The following is a 20,000-nucleotide window of genomic DNA, read 5'->3' on the forward strand; positions in this document are numbered from 1 at the left end:
TGCAGGATGTTGACCCAGCTACAGTGACCTCGACTTTGTGCAAAGACGGTGTGCTGGTTCTGAAAGCCCCGAAGAAGGCGCTTGAGGCTCCGAAGGAGAACAAGATCCTGATCAAACGTGAGAAGTGAAGCAGGCTCGTCGTCTACCATTGACATGGGGCAGATCCTTAGGAGTTTGGATGTCACTAGTCCACTCTTGCCATGCCATATTCTTGAAGCTACACCTCATAGGAGTTTGGATGTCACTATTCCACTCTTGCCATGCCATATTCTTGAAGCTACACCTCATAGGAGTTTGGATGTCACTATTCCACTCTTGCCATGCCATATTCTTGAAGCTACACCTCATAGGAGTTTGGATGTCACTATTCCACTCTTGCCATGCCATATTCTTGAAGCTACACCTCATAGGAGTTTGGATGTCACTAGTCCACTCTTGCCATGCCATATTCTTGAAGCTACACCTCATAGGAGTTTGGATGTCACTAGTCCACTCTTGCCATGCCATATTCTTGAAGCTACACCTCATTCTCTGTTTGCTTTATGTTAATTACACAGAACTAATTTAAATGTTCTGGGTTTTTTCTTCTAAATTGTTCTGTCTTGTCAAATGATGAAGCTTAGTATCCCTGTCTGTTTGCTTTGTGTTAAATTTACAGTCGTGATATTTTTATGCTAAGTTTCATTTGGAAAATGTTTTAGTTGATGTGAGTTTTCCTTAAATGCTTTGTCCATAATCAGTTCAAAGGATATGCTTTGGGATCAAGAAAGCAATAGTACTCAGTCAGAATCATAAGTTTTGATGGTGTGTATTTTCAGTTTAATTTTGTGATGATGCTTCATTTTGAACCCTAATTCAATGTATGCACTCTGTGTGACCTGCATTCTTTTTTGATTGTGCAGATAGCAAGTATCATTTTTCTTTTTTGGAGAAAAAATTGTTTGCAAACATTTATCCTTCCAGCAATTCAAGTGTCAGTGGGTCCATGAAAATGCTTTTGCATTATGTGCCATTTTAAACATTGTGTGCAATTATACCAACTATATATATTATGAAAAAAACTACATTTTGAAGATAACGGTTTGCCCTAAGCATGGGTAGTTCTGACTTTCTTCTCTTAACTTTAAAACATAGCCACTTAACCAACCCACCTGCAAGATTACATTTGTTTCAAGGGAGATAATATATCGAACATAATTATAATAGTCTGTGGTCAGTGCATAAGGTGGTTATAGTATCCAATGTATAAGTTGTACATGCTTGTAGATGAAGAAAATATTTATCTGCAAGCTTTACAGTGTTAGAAAACATGAGCTTTTATGTAAACCTAGAATGATCAGTGAGCTTCTGGGAAACATTAGCCTTCAGTCCTTTGGGTTTGTAGAGCTGAAAGTTTGTTTGTGGTTGACAAGTCAGTTGCAATTAATGTTTTTATCTTTTCCTAATTTAATGTGCCATTGAATACCTACATACATAAACAAAATAAACACTTGTGTTGCTTTGTGTATGATACATCGACCACATTGGTCTTGTGTTGCTTTGTGGCAACCTTGATTTGGTTCCAGTTCGTGTTTTACCTTTATGTTGTGAAATAAACATACCTAATGTGGAAACTAATGAATGCGACTTTCTGTTGTTAGGGTCTTTAAAAGTTTATTAATGTTAGAAGCAAAATGCTGTGCGAACACGGGTGTGTGGGTGAAGGCATTAAATGGACGATTTTTGGAAATAACTGTCCGTTTGTATGCGTTGTGAAAGCCCTTGCTTTTTGTCTGACAAATATGAATAACTTCACACGTGCTCATTTCTGAAACGCCCCTCGCTAGTGATCGGCCCTTCCAATGTTTGTCAGAGTAAAAAGCAAGAACACTTTCAAACCCCATACAAACCAGCCAGTTATTTTCCGAATGTATCTATTTGCACAAAAAATTAGAAAAATACGCACACAATGGCGAAAAAGAGTACAAACCCAAATCAACATACTTTTACAAAGCCTGCATCATGGAAGCACTGCATTGCTTACACCATTTGAAAGTTTATATTAATGAGCACTATGATTCAGAAATAAGTAGAATCCAGCTTTTACAACCCCCTTCAATTGAAGACTTTCCCGTCTCTCCTCTGACCTTAATTTTTCTGATTTTCTAATCATAACCTGTTTAAATTGACCTCAACTGTATACATATGAGTCCATCCTTTTTCAGACCTGTTTTTTGGGGGGTCTTGAAATGGGTACTGCCACTGTTATTTTGTAGGACTTTTCTGTTTGAAATGTAGATTGTGAGAGCTGTCAGCTTAAGTCCTCTCCTGGATATTAATTATACATGATGCAAATTTCATATACTAACATTTACCAAGCTATAAAATTGAAAACTCAAACACCTTCCCATCTAACATAAGATCGTGTAACGTCTAGATGTAACCCGATCACTGCATCTGTGTTAAAAAAAAGTTCTGACATGTACAGTATAATTTTAAACACACATTCCTAATTCATTGTCTATAGATTATGTGTAGTATACTGCAACTAGCTCAAGGTGACTGCTTGCCAGGTGCATTGTAACGTATACTCGAACACAACGTTGACACCCGAAACCTCGCAGAAAACGAACAATTGAATTTAGACAGACCCAAAGCTGACCTGAGTGGATTTTTTTTCTGATCAAAACAACACTTAACTACGCATTTCTTTACTGTGCCTTAGAACTGCAAGGTTTTTCTTCGGTTATTGCTCAAGTGAAAACTGCACAAACAACCGTCAAGAATACTATCATCATTGAGCGCCTGTGTCTTCGTTGGCAAGGACGCGAGTTTTCCAGAAGAAACCACACTTTCGTTTTGCGCGGCACGGAAGAAGACGACGGACCAATAGAATTGCTCGAAGTGACGACGAACCAATAGAATTGCTCGAAGTGACGTCATAAGAGCTCCAGAAACTTCGAACTTCCGCTCTATAAGTCTTGTGGGATTGCGCGGACGAGCAGACGACAGTTTGACAGCGACCACAACGTACCGACGAACGAACGCAAACGCTCACTGAAAAGTAAGCACAAAAGAATGGCGTTGACACCATATCTCCTCCGTGACTTTTGGGACGATCCCATGGAGGGGCCGAGTCCGTTTTTGCCCGAGGACGCCTACTATCCGATGAAGCTGATGCGGCCAAATTATCCCATCGGATTGCTGCCGCAGCAGAAGCAAATGCAAGAGGCTGGTCTGTCGGAGGTAGGCTTTTCTTGCACACTTTCTAGTTTTATTAATAAAGTCTACATATGTATCTTGGAAGAGCAAGTTAATTTACGCAGACGTTGTTTTGTAAATGTATGCAGCATAGCGTCGCTGTAATTCTCATACCTCGTATCTCAATTTTTGAGGTTTTGGAACTAGGCCTAAAGCAATAGGCTATATAATATAGGCCTAGTTCCCGTATTTTTTGCCCAAGTGGCGAGAAAAGCTCGTTGTAACTTGTATATCTCCAGCTGCGTTATAAAGTTCTGGAGAAGATTAATTTTGTTTTAACGGAGCACCAAAAAACGCAGAAGTTAAACTTGGAGGTTTTCGTGCCACGTACACTTAGACAGAGACTGGTATATGTCATAACATAGAAGATTGTATGAGATTGCTGCTGTTGTATTTTTGGAGCTTACAAATATTTTTTCTCAGAAAAATGTATATGAAATATGGCCACTGAATGTTAGGTTGCAAAGGGAACACAAACTCGTATATATTCTTATTCTGGATAATTTCTTTGTAGAAAAAGCTCCTATATCTCAATATTTTCCCAGTTTTAATGAAGTAATTGTATCGAATATCATTATAACAACTGACATTAATGTTACTGAACTTGTCTCGTTCAAGTGCACGGAGCCTTTATAGGGCTTTCAGTCACGGGTGAGGCAGCTGTCCGTTTGAAAAAATACCAACTTTCATTGACTTTCATGAAAACAGAGAAAAATATTCAGGCAGCAAGCTCATTTCAATTTTTGTTGTTGACAGGTAGTTAACAATGACAGAGAATTCCGGGTGAACATGGACGTCCATCAGTTCAGACCACAAGAGATCAACATCAAGACCAAAGACAACCGCCTCATTGTTAACGCACATCATGAGGAGAGACCAGACGAACATGGCTTCATCATGCGGGAGTTCACTCGGCAGTATGTCCTGCCAAAGGTATGTATTCTATATTTGGGCTTTATACAGTTCAAACCGTTACTGACTATCAGCTTTAGATTTTAAGAGGTCTTTTATTTCATAGAGATGGACATGCATGTACACTGCAGTTCAACTTCTTTTTTATTTCAGAAAACCTATTTTCCTTTGTATTCAAATACTCGACACCAAAATGTTGATCTAAAGTAGCATTTTGATTATCTTCAAGATTGGCTGAAAGAAATGTTAGCCTTACTTGACATCTAATAAAATGTTTTAAGTAGACATGCATGCTCTTGATTGACACCTGTGGGGGCAACCCCATCTAATTTATAGAAAAAGAGCTGCATACTGTCAGTGTCCAGTCAGCATGTGACATAACTTCTTCGGGTCTAAATACAGAATTTGATACCCCTGTCCTCATAAACCTTCACAGTATCACGCTTTGGACTACACATTCCGGATGATGTGGGTCATGTATGACCCATACTTTCTAAAGAAAGATTCAATGTAAAAAGTATAGGTCGTACACAACCCACATCATCTTTCTTTCTTTCTTTCTTTATTTGGTGTTTAATGTCGTTTTCAACCACTAAGGTTATATCGCGACGGGGAAAGGGGGGAGATGGGATAGAGCCACTTGTCAATTGTTTCTTGTTCACAAAAGCACTAATCAAAAATTTGCTCCAGGGGCTTGCAACGTAGTACAATATATTACCTTACTGGGAGAATGCAAGTTTCCAGTACGAAGGACTTAACATTTCTTACATACTGCTTGACTAAAATCTTTACAAAAATGGACTATATTCTATACAAGAAACACTTAACAAGGGTAAAAGGAGAAACAGAATCCGTTAGTCGCCCCTTAAGACATCCTGGGGAGCATCGGGTAAATTCTTCCCCCTAACCCGTGGGGGGTACCCACATCATCAGTATAGGGATACTCTTTACTGCCTTTTTAAAGAGTATTGGTCACTACACGACTCACGCAATCCGAATAGCAATTAACACTGATAAACACCCTAAGATGGCTTCTGTAATTCCATATGGGTTGTCCACGACCTACAACATCCGGACTGTGTAGTTCAAATGACTTTTTTTAAACAATTTTTTTTACAAAGATAATCCTTTAACAAATGGTCAATAGGAAGGTTCTATGGTGTTTGAGGATGACATGAAGTATCCATCAAAAACTCCCAATAGTTAGAGATACGGGCATTTGTTTGAGGAAGCACAGTGAAGGTTTATATACATCGTTACTTACATACATTCCTCACATACATTCCTCTTGCTCTTTTTTTTCAGGATGTGGACCCAGCTGGACTCACATCGTCCCTGAACAGAGATGGAGTGCTGACACTGAAAGCCCCCAAGATGGCGCTGGAGGCACCCAACGAGCGATCCATCCCTATCATGAGGGAGGAGAGGAAACCCATTACCTATGGACATGTGAAAGGGCACAGGAAGTAAATGTGATGCTGTGATGTGTTGCAGTTTGATAACAACCAACCGACTCTTGAGCCATTTGAGAGACACGGAGAATGTGATGCTGTGATGTGTTGCAGTTTGATAAGGCCAACAAAAAAAATTGTCTGTTTCTGGTAACATGGCTAAAAAAAATAGGGTCGGTAGGTAGGGATTTTTTTTTATTTTTATTTTTTTATTTTTTTTTTACCCCAAATGTAGACCAATAAAACTAACTTTAAAAATCGCGCAAAGAGACTGGATTCACTATACATAGAGACAAGACACTCAACACATTTACAAATCGTCAGCGGACTTTCGTTTTCACACATTTTTGTTGTTCATTTTCTCACCCTGTCCTTTACCACCAAAAAAAAAAAAAAAAAAAAATTTGAGTTTGGAAAAAAAAAGTTTAGGGTCTGCGCCGAAATTTAGGGTCGGTCGGGTGACCAGAAACAGACAATTTTTTTTTTTTTGGCCTAACAACCAACCGACTCTTGAGCCATTTGAGAGACAGGAGAATGGTGAATGGTTAGATAAACAGTATTTCAGATTACAATATTGGATATACATTTAGTTTTTCAAAAACTCAAAGCGTAAAGAATGTGTAAATCCCATTTGTGGTGATTGATGAGTTGTGGGTGCATTTTTTCAGGTAGAAGTGATTATTCCTTTAATTACTTTATTCCCTCACTTTTCATCTACGTTTTGTGTCCGTTTAACTGTTTGCTTTACCAACAGTAAGAATGGTGATGGGTATAACAGCAGAGTATAGTACTACAGTAGTGTTTGTAACTAGACTGAGTGGAGTTGAAAGTAATCTTTAATGAAGTCTACATAATTAATAAATTATGTATCTTGGAAGAGCAAGTTAATTTACGCAGATGTCGTTTAGTAAATGTATGCAGCAAATTTAATTCAGAGAACAAAACCAAACAAATCCGCTCTTTATTGGAGGCAGACCTTGACCATGTAACCATGTCATATAGAGCTGTGGAAATCCCCTACACTTGCATCTGTTCTGCGCGAACTTAGAATCCGGTTTCATTCTAGAATGGACCGGGTCCAGGTTGGAATTCTAATGGAGGCAGACCTTGACCATGTAACCATGTCATATAGAGCTGTGGAAATCCCCTACACTTGCATCTGTTCTGCGCGAACTTAGAATCCGGTTTCATTCTAGAATGGACCGGGTCCAGGTTGGAATTCTAACCCTGCGCAAGTACAGGGGTGCCATTCTAGAATGAAACCCTTGTTGCTGGTCCATTCTAGAATCGGCCGTGCGCAAGGTTGGAATTTGGGTCTAAGTTGGAATAGTCATTTCAGTTAGACTATCACACAGCCAAAGCCACAAATGTGGATTTTCTGTTTGTTTTTGTTTTTTGTGTGTTTGGTTGGGTTTTTTTCCTCGGGTTTTTTACACTTTACTCAAAGACATCGTGAATTGGGATTGTGATGTCAGTTCTGAAAGTGATTACGATTTTGAGAGACACTCAGCACTGATCGCTACGAACGGAAATTTCCGGACTGACAGTGTTTTGCCGATCTCGCTTGTAACTTTTAATCTTATTCATATACATGAAGTTGGTCTTCTGAATTGTGAAGATATAATGTCAACTTTTTTTTAAACCTGTGACAACAGCTCTATAACTCACTCTGTCCTTCTGTTGGTCTGTCTGTCGGTTAGTCGGTCTGACCGTCTGTCTGTCTGTTTGTCAAAAAAATTGTCAAAAAACCGGACATTTCCGAGAGGGAGACAGCGCTGACATTGCAAGCGGCCGCAACCGGCTCTCATCACAAAAACAACTGCCCTGCAAACAATACCGCCCTGGTAGTCCCCCTTGCTATGGTCTGCCTCTGTTTATTGCGTACTCAGAAGTGTCAACTTTCTTGACATGACATGACATCGCAAGATCGCCAAAGGATTTTTTTCAGGGGTAGACAAATCAGCCCCATTTTATCAAAGGGAAGGTGCAGGTGGAGATAATTCAAGGGAAGACAACTCTGTCTTACCTACAAACATTACGGCCCCCTTTATTCAAGGGTTTCATTCTAGAATGGCACCCCTGTACTTGCGCAGGGTTAGAATTCCAACCTGGACCCGGTCCATTCTAGAATGAAACCGGATTCTAAGTTTGCGCAGAACACATATAACTGCTTGAGAATGTGTGTGTGATTGTGAGTGTAGGTACGTGTGCAAGAAAGAATTTGTTTGCCATATCGTCCAGTTACGAGCATGTGTTAGCCAAGCATGTCAAGCTGTTTTACATGTTACACCAAATCGGGTGTAATTGTTTGAGCAAGGATTTGGCCATGCCATGTTGCCTGAATGCAGAATATGTTTCATTTCCCTCTTGAGTAATTTCAGAAAAATGACATCACAAAATTGTAAAACTTTGTATTCAGCTTGTCTTCAGTTAAGAATATAAGGTGATATCTCATGATTTCAGCGACTTGGAGCACGGTTCAAAATAGCCAACAGAAGCCAGATGTGCCCGTAGGTGATAAAATGTTAAGAAATTGCCAGAACGAGAGCAATTGATGGTGGTATGAATTGTCAAAAACCTCGTGATGTCCTACTTATTTCTCGGTTTTGGGATCAGCTTTCAAAATTGCAGACTGGGTATTGAAAATTCTCTCGCTCAAGCCGTCCATGTGTGTAGAAAGCCGCAGCAAATTTCTTATTTTGTAATATTTTGAATGAACGCTCAGAATAATTGTTTTCAGTTTTTTGCAGAAGGACCTGGGACATTTATGTCCACTATACCATGCAGCAGTATTGAATTTATTTGTATTTGTTATTATTCAGTCATCTCATTTGGGAGAAAATGGAAAAGCGTTTGCTAGGTGCTTCTAGATACATGTATTATTGCATGTAGTGGCAAGCTAAGAAGGGTATGTTTTTTCTTTCCGGAGATCAAGGAACATGTTTTCCTTTGTGATTCAGCCATAGATTCGATAAACAAATGTGCCATAAATTCAAACAGGGGAAATGCATTCCTTACACTTTGTATTTACCAGCTGGAATTTGTGTTTTTTGGCATAGGACACTCATCCTGCATTGTATTCACTGTTTGGAATTTGTTTTTTATTTAGTTTTGTGATTCTTGGAAGCAGCCAGTTTTGCTGTATGTCAAGGCTTATGACAAGCAAGCATACTCTAGTCTTTTGTAACCTTCGAGTTCAACGTCAAGCTCACACAGGTGTAAGTGTGGTACTTTTTTCTTTTACTTTATGTAGTTCTTGATTTCATCAATGGTGGGAACATCATTAAATCTGATAAAGATTAAGGTATGCTTGTTTTCTGTAGCGTTGAAATGTTTCCATGGTTTGAACATTTTCTCTTTTTTTTGACAATAAAATGGCATAATTACATGATATTTTTCTTCTTCTTTGTAGCACTCAGTGGTTTGTGTGTGAGAGAGAAAGATGTTGATTCATGTCTCCCTCTGCACACTTGCTAGATGAAATGGTCGACACTGCCAAACCAATTACTGCTAGTGGTACACCACAATGTGCTGTTCACATAATTATCGGAAGATGTTGATTTTGAGTGAACAGTACAATTAACCTTCACCGGATCACGCTTTGGACTACATAGCTCGGATGATGTGTGTCGTGTACGACCCATACTTCCCAAAGTATGGGTCGTACACAACCTACACCATCCGAATAGGGATACATGTTTTGCCGCCTCATACTCTGTACACAACCCACACCATCCGAATAAGGATAAACAGCGTAAAATTCCATTCGTAATTCCATATTGGTCATTCACGACCCACTCATTCACGACCCACATCATCCGGACTGTGAAGTTTAAATTACGTCATTGTTTACAATGAAAAGCTTTCAAAAGTTTGGCAATTGGAAGGTCGTATGGTGATTAGAGATTACATGAAGTCTGAATTTAAAAACTCCAAATAATTTCAGAGATAAAGACGATTTTGTGAGGCTCTGGGTTAAAGACCCACGATGACAGTTAAAGGGAGTCCTTTCATCACGGGTACCATTGTGCTGGGCCTAGTCTTCAGACTGTGTACATAGTCCAAAGCGAGAACAGGTGAAGGTTGACAATGACATGGAATTGATTATCTGAACACATCTTTCACACAGAGATTTATTGCAAACAAGTGTCAACAAAATAAAACCAGGATATTAATCACATATCAAAGAGTATTTCAGAGTGCATCACGAGCATGCCTACCACATAACTGTTTTAAATACAATGCCCTAAATTTCAGAGAATCAGCAATTTCTAGCAAAGAAAGGGTTAAGGGTGTGTAAGAGAGATAATATCTTGCCTCAGGGAGGGGGGGGGGGGGGGGGGGGATGTATGGGGTTGTTAACTCAGTACGATACCATATGCACAGTGTATGACACAAAGTACCAGGGGCTGGGCATTTGCTTCGGACAGTGAGGTACAAGGTACTTTACAGTAACTTATTTGCCTCATTACACTCTGCAAGTCCTATATCTTTATAAAGAAAGATGTCCCACTGTTTTAATTGCCAGATTTTGTTACAAAAGTTCTATTTTCTCATCTCTTGTGGCCACCATCCAGGCCTGTACGAAGAAAGAGACACTTTCTGTCCATCTTTACCGCTGACGAATAACGGCTCATCTTGGTACTGCAGGCGGAGAAGGCCTAGTCCGTATTTTCCTGACATGCCTCTCACCTTCCCTGCGTTCCTCCCTTTTTCTGTGCTGATCTTGGAGTCACTTTCTATTGCAGAAGATGGGCTGAAATGAAAAAGAGTTCACATGAAATAGATATTTTTTTTAAGTAAACATCACGGACTCAACAGAGAATATCACCAAAATGATTTCAAAAACTACACTTTCATTTGTAAAGTCCATAATACTGCTTTACAAATAAAGCTGAATATGTTGACTGTACAAATTTAAAACTCTGCAGTAAACTCTTAAGTGTGGAAACAAGAGACTTTGAGTCAGTGATCGACAAACAGTAAGGCACATTTTACAGAGAATGCAAACAATTCAATAGAAAAGAGACAGATTGTGTTTGAATTGCGAAAACTGATGCAACGTTTTTGGGTACATGCCAGGCAAAAAATCAACAGCAATTACAAACATCAAAAGAGAAATCAGACCCAAAGCCACTTCAATGATGATTGATTTTTTTCTAGGTGCATCCTCTGTGCTATCTCAGGTTTCCAGATTTTGCCACAGCATTCAGCGTCTCCTGCCAAAACATGCAAATCATATCTTCCCTCTTAGTCTGTTTAAGCCTGTCATTAATTGGGCGAAGTCGACTACGCGAAGTTTGTTTCGCGAAGCTGGCCGCACGGAGCATAAGCACTTTGCGAAGACGACTTTGGGCTCAGTGAAGGACCGCCTTTACCCCTCGATCTTTGCCTTTGCAAAAAAGAGAGAACAAGATTTCACCTGTCAAAAACAAGAGGAACGAGTCGCTTCCTGATGACACCAGTGTGATGTGTGCGTGCCGTCAACTCCTGGCCAATGTAGCATCCTTTGGTAAAACTCACTAAAACAACAAAAATAGCAACACTTAATGATTGAGCAATTTCTAGTCTGATCATAAATCTATATTGTAATAAATAATAAATATGATAAATCAGTATCCGATTTTTTCGACCAAAAGACTGAACAATATCCACCACCAATTGCTGACAATTTGAGAACTTTTGGTGACTAACTGTAACGTCGTCAAGCACTTATCCAAGGGAGACAATGCAGCTATAATGCTTGTAGGCCAGCATTTAAAAACAAGCTTATTGTAATTTGAACAGCTTATGTTCAGCAAATCACAGATACAAGAAATAAAACCTCAAGCATTCCCAGGCATGGGAATTCCAAAATAGAAAAAAATCTGAAAGGTCCAGGGGCTGCCTAGGCCCCGGCAGGGTACAGAGGGGCAGAGCCCCTGTAGGGGGGGGACCAGGGGAGCAAAGCCCCCCTGAGAGAAAACGAATTTTAGACCAATATTTTGATAGTTCTTGTGTAAGCAAATAATGGATTGCTGCGGACAATTTTTTATTTTCACTGAAACGTAATTTCCTTTTTGCGGAAAACCGCGATTTCGCGGACAATTTCCATGCCTGATTCCATACCATCATTAGGGACTGGGTGGCCGAGTGGTAACGCACTTGCGCTCGGAAGCGAGAGGTTGCGTGTTCAGGCCTGGGTCAGGCCGCAATTTTCCCCCCCCTTTCCTAACCTAGGTGGTGGGTTCAAGTGCTAGTCTTTCGGATGAGACGAAAAACCGAGGTCCCTTCGTGTACACTACATTGGGGTGTGCACGTTAAAGATCCCACGATTGACAAAAGGGTCTTTCCTGGCAAAATTGTATAGGCATTGATAAAAATGTCCATCAAATACCCGTGGGACTTGGAATAAAGTAAAAAAAAAATTCCATCTCACACGGCATTAAGTCTCAGGAAACAGGAAACATGAATACACGCATCATATCTACACAGTTTCTTCTTCATACTGTATATTCTCTGGCAACAGAATGTCGTTGGAAAGCTGCAGGGTATTGTTTTCACTCCCTTTACTCTGTGTAAAGATATACATTATCAGGTTTTAGGCTATAAACATCAATCATTTGTCACTAATCATGATGCATAATAATTTGAAATCATTTGACCAAGATCAAGGCAGGCAAGTGACCAAGTGAATTTGACTAATAAATTGCTGGTTATTGCAAGAGTGGTATTAGGCTGAGCAACTGGTTTTAAAACAGACCAAATAATAGATTTTTACAATAAATCAGCCAATTGGTACACTTTTGTGCTGGTTCTGGCATAATCTCTGCATTGTTAATAATCGCAACCAGCCCCAAAGTATGTCAACAATACAATCGCAATGAGTAATGCGGAACACAGCCATTTACTTCATACAACGATTTCTATAAAGCCTGTCCTTAACTGGACGAAGTGGACTCCGCAAAGTATACTTCCTGAAGCTGGCCGCACGAAGCTTTATTACTTAGTTTTTGGTAAGAAGACTTCGCAAAGTCGACTTCGGGCTCAATTAAGGACTGACTTTAACCATGACTGTACTCACCGCCATGCATAATGGTCAAGTTACTCTCTAGAGGCGTACATTCACCGGGCGGCAGGTCTGTTGGACCCTCTGGAATACCCCATCGGTAGCGAAGAGATTCATACTGCTCCTGGTTCCCTCCAATTGTTACCAGAGATTCTGTGCAAAACAAGGATAACATTGAAAAATGTATTTCGATCCTGGTCTCTGTGAAAGGCATCTGATTCAAAAGACTTTAGTTGTTTGACGTATTACATAATTGCTAGATGTCCCTGAATTAAGTGATCACAAGAGTTTGTCAAAAAAAATCAACTGCCAGTGAAGTAAACCTATAAACAAAATTAAAAAAGAGTATTTACACTAATGAGAGTTAGTGTGGATGCCTGTGTACTGGCCACAAAATATCAGCACAGAATTATCTGTGCACATTTGGCAGCCTCCCTATCCCCTACCCCCCTTCCAAACAAGCTATCAACGCTACCACATTCCCCCTCTTCCCCTACCTACCCCAATACAAAACAATATCATACCTAAATAAATAAATTTCAAATGAAAATCCCAATTGCTTATGGCCGTTAGCCCACAAAATAGTTGTCCCCCCTCATTCTGGAGACGTACAGTCATTACCAAAAAGGAAATCTCAACCTGACCTGTATCAGTAAGAAACATAACAAACACAACAAAACTAAAATCGTTAGCAAGGCCACCTTTTTCACCCACCATTCCCACTTTTGAGAAGAACACGCTGACCAAACTGCGGCACTCTGGGATCTGGTACGCAGAATACCGCCTCCGGCACTTCAGACCTTTGACCGCTCTCTGCCGTCTCGCTTTCCCCTCCTGGTTCTGCGATGGTCAACGGTTGGGTGGGATCAACGTCACTCGGAATTGACCACACTTGGTATTCGTCACTGACATCGCTAAGATCCACCTGCCACAGAAATAAGCATCTTGGAAAATAGTACAGTGGGACATGTAGCTCTATTTCATGACTCCAGTTTTTACCATGAGAAAAACAAAGGGGAGTAAGCACTCTAGATGCATTCGACATGTGAACAAGCGACTTTCATTTAACCCAGTTTTACCAGTTAGGCATACGTCTGTACACAAACTATGTCTGGACAATTCTGATCCCAAGGTCGTTTTCTTAATAATCTATGAAGTACATAAATTTAAACTTGTCACTTTGACGAATACTTGATGATTTCAGACATCAACCGTTACTACTACTAGGCAGGACAACACACACACTCACAAAAAAGTGACCAAAATGATAATGCTGCGTTTGAACTCGTCTTACCTTTTTTCGAATGCGATACCGCTTTACAGTTTTGATAAACTCATCCTTGAGGGAAGCGTCACACTCAACAAGGAAGCAGACGTCATCAAGCACCTTGGTGTGGTTGTACAAAATCAGATCATAAAGTACTCGACCCTGCAACACAGCATACTAGCATGTACAAAATCAGATCATAAAGTACTCGACCCTGCAACACAGCATACTAGCATGTACAAAATCAGATCATAAAGTACTCGACCCTGCAACACAGCATACTAGCATGTACAAAATCAGATCATAAAGTACTCGACCCTGCAACACAGCATACTAGCATGTACAAAATCAGATCATAAAGTACTCGACCCTGCAACACAGCATACTAGCATGTACAAAATCAGATCATAAAGTACTCGACCCTGCAACACAGCATACTAGCATGTACAAAATCAGATCATAAAGTACTCGACCCTGCAACACAGCATACTAGCATGTACAAAATCAGATCATAAAGTACTCGACCCTGCAACACAGCATACTAGCATGTACAAAATCAGATCATAAAGTACTCGACCCTGCAACACAGCATACTAGCATGTACAAAATCAGATCATAAAGTACTCGACCCTGCAACACAGCATACTAGCATGTACAAAATCAGATCATAAAGTACTCGACCCTGCAACACAGCATACTAGCATGTACAAAATCAGATCATAAAGTACTCGACCCTGCAACACAGCATACTAGCATGTACAAAATCAGATCATAAAGTACTCGACCCTGCAACACAGCATACTAGCATGTACAAAATCAGATCATAAAGTACTCGACCCTGCAACACAGCATACTAGCATGTACAAAATCAGATCATAAAGTACTCGACCCTGCAACACAGCATACTAGCATGTACAAAATCAGATCATAAAGTACTCGACCCTGCAACACAGCATACTAGCATGTACAAAATCAGATCATAAAGTACTCGACCCTGCAACACAGCATACTAGCATGTACAAAATCAGATCATAAAGTACTCGACCCTGCAACACAGCATACTAGCATGTACAAAATCAGATCATAAAGTACTCGACCCTGCAACACAGCATACTAGCATGTACAAAATCAGATCATAAAGTACTCGACCCTGCAACACAGCATACTAGCATGTACAAAATCAGATCATAAAGTACTCGACCCTGCAACACAGCATACTAGCATGTACAAAATCAGATCATAAAGTACTCGACCCTGCAACACAGCATACTAGCATGTACAAAATCAGATCATAAAGTACTCGACCCTGCAACACAGCATACTAGCATGTACAAAATCAGATCATAAAGTACTCGACCCTGCAACACAGCATACTAGCATGTACAAAAATGTCCAACCAGGAGACAGTGTGTGTGTGTGGTGTGCATGTACATGTCATTTTGGGCATGTTTATATGTCTGTACATGTGTGTGTGTGTGTGTGTGTGTGTGTGTGTGTGTGTGCGTGGTCTAGCATGTGTGTGCACGGCATTTTGGGCATGTTTGTATATCATTTATATGTCTGTACGTGTGTGTGCACGTGCACCATTTTATGTGCGTGTATTCATATATGCATGCATCACTGTTCATGTACATGTACTTATGTGTCAGATACAATATATCCCCTTTCCTCCGTAAATCCATCATGTGCAGTATAAACACATAAAAGCGAAGAGATGTAAACTTACCTGGACATTGAGCATCATGGAGTACTGAGCACTAATGCCCTGGCTGAGGTCGCTCAGTTCTGTGACATCACTGGTCACCAGCCCTTGAAGCAGGTCAACCGTATCACGACCTGTGACTTGAACGACCCCCCGTTTGTTCAGGTGATGTGCCTCTTTAGGCTGTGAGTCTCTGTGTGTGCTCTGATGTCTCACAAGCAAAGATGGCGGTAGTAGTCTTGGCACACTGACAGTGGAGAACAGATGTCTTGCTGACAACAGGCATCGTCGGACACAGTAGGTCACCATGATGCCTATAGTTGTTTCCACTCAGTTTAATTGCTGACCAGGTGTTGCACAAAATTAGTTTTATCATGCACACTGCCCTAAAACAGAAAATAGATAAACTTGTTCACAAAGAATATGTTGAGTACAGCATAAACACATCATAACAAGACAGACTTAATACAGAAAAAAGAGACACATCATCATTTGTTAATTGCCTATACCGCAATGTCAAGTAAAATGGTGATTGTACACAACTCATCACTATCACCAATCAGTGATCTGTTATTTAAAACAGAAATACTACATGACTAAACACACCTGAAAGGTGATTTGTCACTGCTTTCATAATCACGATGCGTGTACTGCGTTTTGGGCCTCGATGCTCAACGTAAATCCTTCCCTGTGTGCAGTCAAAATAATGGTGTATCGCACTCAAAAATACTCTTTTGATTCTCAGAATTACTGTGTGAATGCTGTCTATTCAACACATGGAATCGTATATGGGCGAACAGCGGACAATTTCAAAATAATAGCGACAAAACAGAGAATGCCACACAGACTTACTTTACAAAACACAACCTTGCAGACGAAGGGCAGGGGAGGTTATTACCAAGAAATAATTGCAAGTTACTTCCCATGCCATAGCTATGGTGTGCCATTACTGGCATAAATGCCCAAAATGGTATCGAGGTTTTTTCGGAAGAAGAAAGAAAGAATCAATATAATATGAACTTGTGGAACGGATAAAATAAGGAAAGAAATAAAGATTGTTTTAAATAATGCGATAACGAATATCCGGACATGTGTGTTTGTGTGTGTGTGTGTGTGTGTGTGTGTGTGTGTGCCGGTGTGTGTGTGTCACAGTCACGGTGTGTGCCACAGTGTGTGTGTGTGTGCACATGTGTGTGTGTGTAGGCTACGTGTGCCAGTGTGTGTGTGACGGTGTGTGTGTGTGTGACGGTGTGTGTGTGTGCATGTGTGTGTGTGTGTATACATGTGTGTGTGACACTGAGTGCGCGTGTGTGTGTGTGTCCGCTGTGCGTGCCGGGCCACGGTGTGTGTGTGTGTGTGTGTGTGTCCGCTGTGCGTGCCACGGTGTGTGTGTGTGTGTGTGTGTGTGTGTGTGTGTCCGCTGTGCGTGCCACGGTGTGTGTGTGTGTGTCCGCTGTGCGTGCCACGGTGTGTGTGTCAGTGTGTGTCCGCTGTGCGTGTCACGGTGTGTGTGTGTGTGTGTGTGTGTGTGTCCGCCCGGCTGTGCGTGCCACGGTGTGTGTGTGTCAGTGTGTGTGTGTGTGTGTCCGCTGTGCGTGCCACGGTGTGTGTGTGTGTGCATGTAGTGTATGTGGGTGTGGGTGTCAGTCAGTATGTGAGTGTGTGTGTGTGTGTGTGTGTCGGCCGTATCAGTGATGTGTGTGTGTGTCATATGCCAATCATGTGTGTGTGTGCGTGTGTCACTGAGTGTGTGCGTGTGTGTGTACGGTGTGCCCGGGAGTGTGTGTCAGTGTTGGTGTGTTTGTGTGTGCAGTGTCAGTCTTTGTGTGTGTGTGTGTGTGTGTGTGTGTGTGTGTGTGTGTGTGTGTGTGAGAGAGAGTCATCGTGTGTGACGGCATGTGTGTGAGGGGTGTGTGTTATTGTTCTTTCTCTCGGATATGGTCATCACTATAGCAGGTTCACTTCCTCTTCGTCCCACTGAGACTGAGCCCCGAAGGCAGAACACGCGAACACTGCACTTGAAACCTACCACGTCAATTTTGAGAAGCTGCCCTACTGACATCAATATGTTATATAGTTTCGGTTTCACATACGTACGTCACTTAGGTCAAAAGTAAACTGACATGGAGATGTTTATCAAACTCATCATGTCGGATCATTGTTGCCCATGACATGCACTACTGCACTGTACACTGAGAGGCCCTCGGCCACATTCACTTTCTATTGTCCACCGGTCTTACTCCAACAGTTAAAGACACACTCCTTCCGGCGACGACACTTTGTCTCTCCATCTCAGTTCTGGCCAGGCATCACATGGGATAAGTAGGACCAACAACCCGCTTGGTCACATACTCAAAATAAACAGTCTGGTAGCTCTCTGTGAAAAGTGGGCATTTTTTGTCTGAAATAATCTTTAGTTTAACCCTTTTAACAAAAAATGAAACTTACCATAGTAAACCGCCCGGTTGTTCAGTGATTTTTGATATCTGACTGAGTGGTGGGATGGTCACGTCTTGCAATGTAAAAGCCTGGCCAAATCACCTGAGACGGTGAGAAGAAATGTGCCTTTAAATTATGCTGCAACTGTCGTGGAAGAACACTGCATGGTAGGGAAGAGACACTTTTAGGTTTACCAGCTCTCATGCTCGTCACAAGTATCAAATAATAATATACAGCAATGCAAACAGTTGGTATGTTTTTGCACTACCACAGGTACCTGCGTGAGAGTTCTCACGAGCGTGTGTCAGACGCCGGGACCCTTTAATTTTCTACCACAGGTACTGCAAATGCACTTTTAATGTTCTTCTGTCGAGACTGAGGGTGTCACCACAGGTACCAGGAATAAACCTTTGAACGAGAAATAAACTTTTGATTTCCTTGCACAGGGAAATGAATCTATCTCAGTTAAGCTAGGATTCCATTCTTACGGCTGCGGTGCGGCTCCGGCTCCGGCGACGGCAACGGCATCCGGCTCTGGCGAGAAAAACGCATCGTCGTGAACCGTATATAACGGCGACGTCGTCCGGATATGTTCTCTTCCCGCCAATGCCGCCATGGCTCCACATTGGTCTCGTCTCATGCAAACTGTCATTCATAATGAAGAACAATTTATGTTAATATTATTAGCGTACCGCCAAATGAAAAAACGCCAAAAGAGACGACATCGCTGGTGGGTGCATGCCATTTTGGAGAAAAGACGGCAGTATGGAACCTATCACCATCTTGTTCAAGAACTGCAACTCGATGGCGAAAGGTTTCAGCAGTATTTTCGTCTCTTTGTGCTCGGAAAGGCTCTGAGAAAAACGCGGGAAAAGAGACACGCCCACAAAATACCAGACGGCGTCCGGCGACGGCAGTCCAGAAAGCTACATTGAGCTTTCTTGAAAAAACGCACGCACGCCGGGCCGTCGCCGTCGCCGTCGCCGTACCGCACCCGTGTGAATGGGGTCATCCCTTCTTTCATCAATGTTTTTCAAATTGCCGTCGCCGCTGCCGTCGCCGGAGCCGCACCGCAGCCGTAAGAATGGAATCTTCTGGACTAGCTGCAGGTTTTAACAACAGCACTGGGGCATTGTTCATTGCAGGGTTCTAGATGATCGAACGTGTAGCAAAGACCTGTACGTGTACGGGTAGATATTGCGTCACCCGTCACTCACTTTTTTTCTCCAATGTTCCAAATCATACGTTGTTTTGCTCCCACCAAGACTGCAGATCTTGGTAAACGCGTGACGTAAAAACTAGATTTGATGACGTTACCCGAACACGTTCCCGTACACGTGCTGAAAAGTGTCTTCATTGTCACTGGGAAAGGATTTTTACTTTTCTTCCATCCACATTGAGCGTGTTACCACAGGAGCTAAAAAGAACCATACAGATAATAAAAATAGCAATAATAAGTGGACATTTTTAAGTGTCTAACTAAAGGGCTCTAGGCCCTTTACAAAAGAACATATACAGAATAGAACAATTAAATGTACAACCTACATAAAACAATTAACCATACCGTCAAAAATCCCCACATGTACTGTTCACACAATATTCATATATGCTATACACACTATATATACACACATACCCAGCGAACACTTTCAACAATCATGCCAACTTTGTGGGAGAGGAATACGTGCAGAAATGGAATGGAAAAGACATTAGGCCGGGTTGGTGTAATATTGTGTAAAAAAGAAAGTTTTCAACTGTTTGAAAGAGCTGAGAGAGGTGCAGTGTCTGACAGAGAAGGGAAGAGAGTTCCAGAGTGGTGGTGCAGCACAACAGAAGGTTCTTGCTCCGTGCTGCTTCCTGTTGAAGCGCTCAACTTTTAGTAGCAGATAACAAATAAAATGAATGTTCTTCCATTGAGACTAAGAGTGTCACCATAAATAA

The 20,000-nt window shown here is 41.3% G+C and overlaps 3 protein-coding genes across 3 annotated transcripts in view; 2 read left to right on the forward strand and 1 right to left on the reverse strand.

The window, feature by feature from the left end:
- Positions 1-1,617, forward strand: part of LOC138963247 (alpha-crystallin B chain-like) — a 2,752-nt gene extending 1,135 nt beyond the window's left edge. Inside the window, exon 3 of the mRNA XM_070335307.1 lies at positions 6-1,617. Within this exon, the coding sequence (XP_070191408.1) occupies positions 6-128 (123 nt within the window). The 3' untranslated portion in view covers positions 129-1,617. The remainder of the gene's footprint in view (positions 1-5) is intronic.
- A 1,353-nt stretch (positions 1,618-2,970) lies between these two features.
- LOC138963245 (alpha-crystallin B chain-like) lies at positions 2,971-8,991 on the forward strand. Its single transcript, XM_070335306.1, has 3 exons — positions 2,971-3,225; positions 3,997-4,173; positions 5,458-8,991. The coding sequence occupies exons 1-3, from the start codon at positions 3,058-3,060 to the stop codon at positions 5,620-5,622; spliced, it is 510 nt and encodes a 169-aa protein (XP_070191407.1). The 5' UTR covers positions 2,971-3,057; the 3' UTR covers positions 5,623-8,991.
- Positions 8,992-9,722: 731 nt separating this feature from the next.
- On the reverse strand, positions 9,723-16,701 carry LOC138963244 (putative transferase CAF17 homolog, mitochondrial). The gene is made up of 7 exons (XM_070335305.1): positions 16,227-16,701; positions 15,645-16,006; positions 13,946-14,080; positions 13,366-13,576; positions 12,667-12,804; positions 11,026-11,125; positions 9,723-10,359 (listed from the first exon to the last, which is right to left on the reverse strand). The coding sequence occupies exons 2-7, from the start codon at positions 15,927-15,929 to the stop codon at positions 10,149-10,151; spliced, it is 1,080 nt and encodes a 359-aa protein (XP_070191406.1). The 5' UTR covers positions 15,930-16,006; positions 16,227-16,701; the 3' UTR covers positions 9,723-10,148.
- Between the last annotated feature and the right edge of the window lie 3,299 nt (positions 16,702-20,000).

This window comes from Littorina saxatilis, linkage group LG3, assembly GCF_037325665.1.
Source record: "Littorina saxatilis isolate snail1 linkage group LG3, US_GU_Lsax_2.0, whole genome shotgun sequence".
NCBI lineage: Eukaryota > Metazoa > Mollusca > Gastropoda > Littorinimorpha > Littorinidae > Littorina > Littorina saxatilis.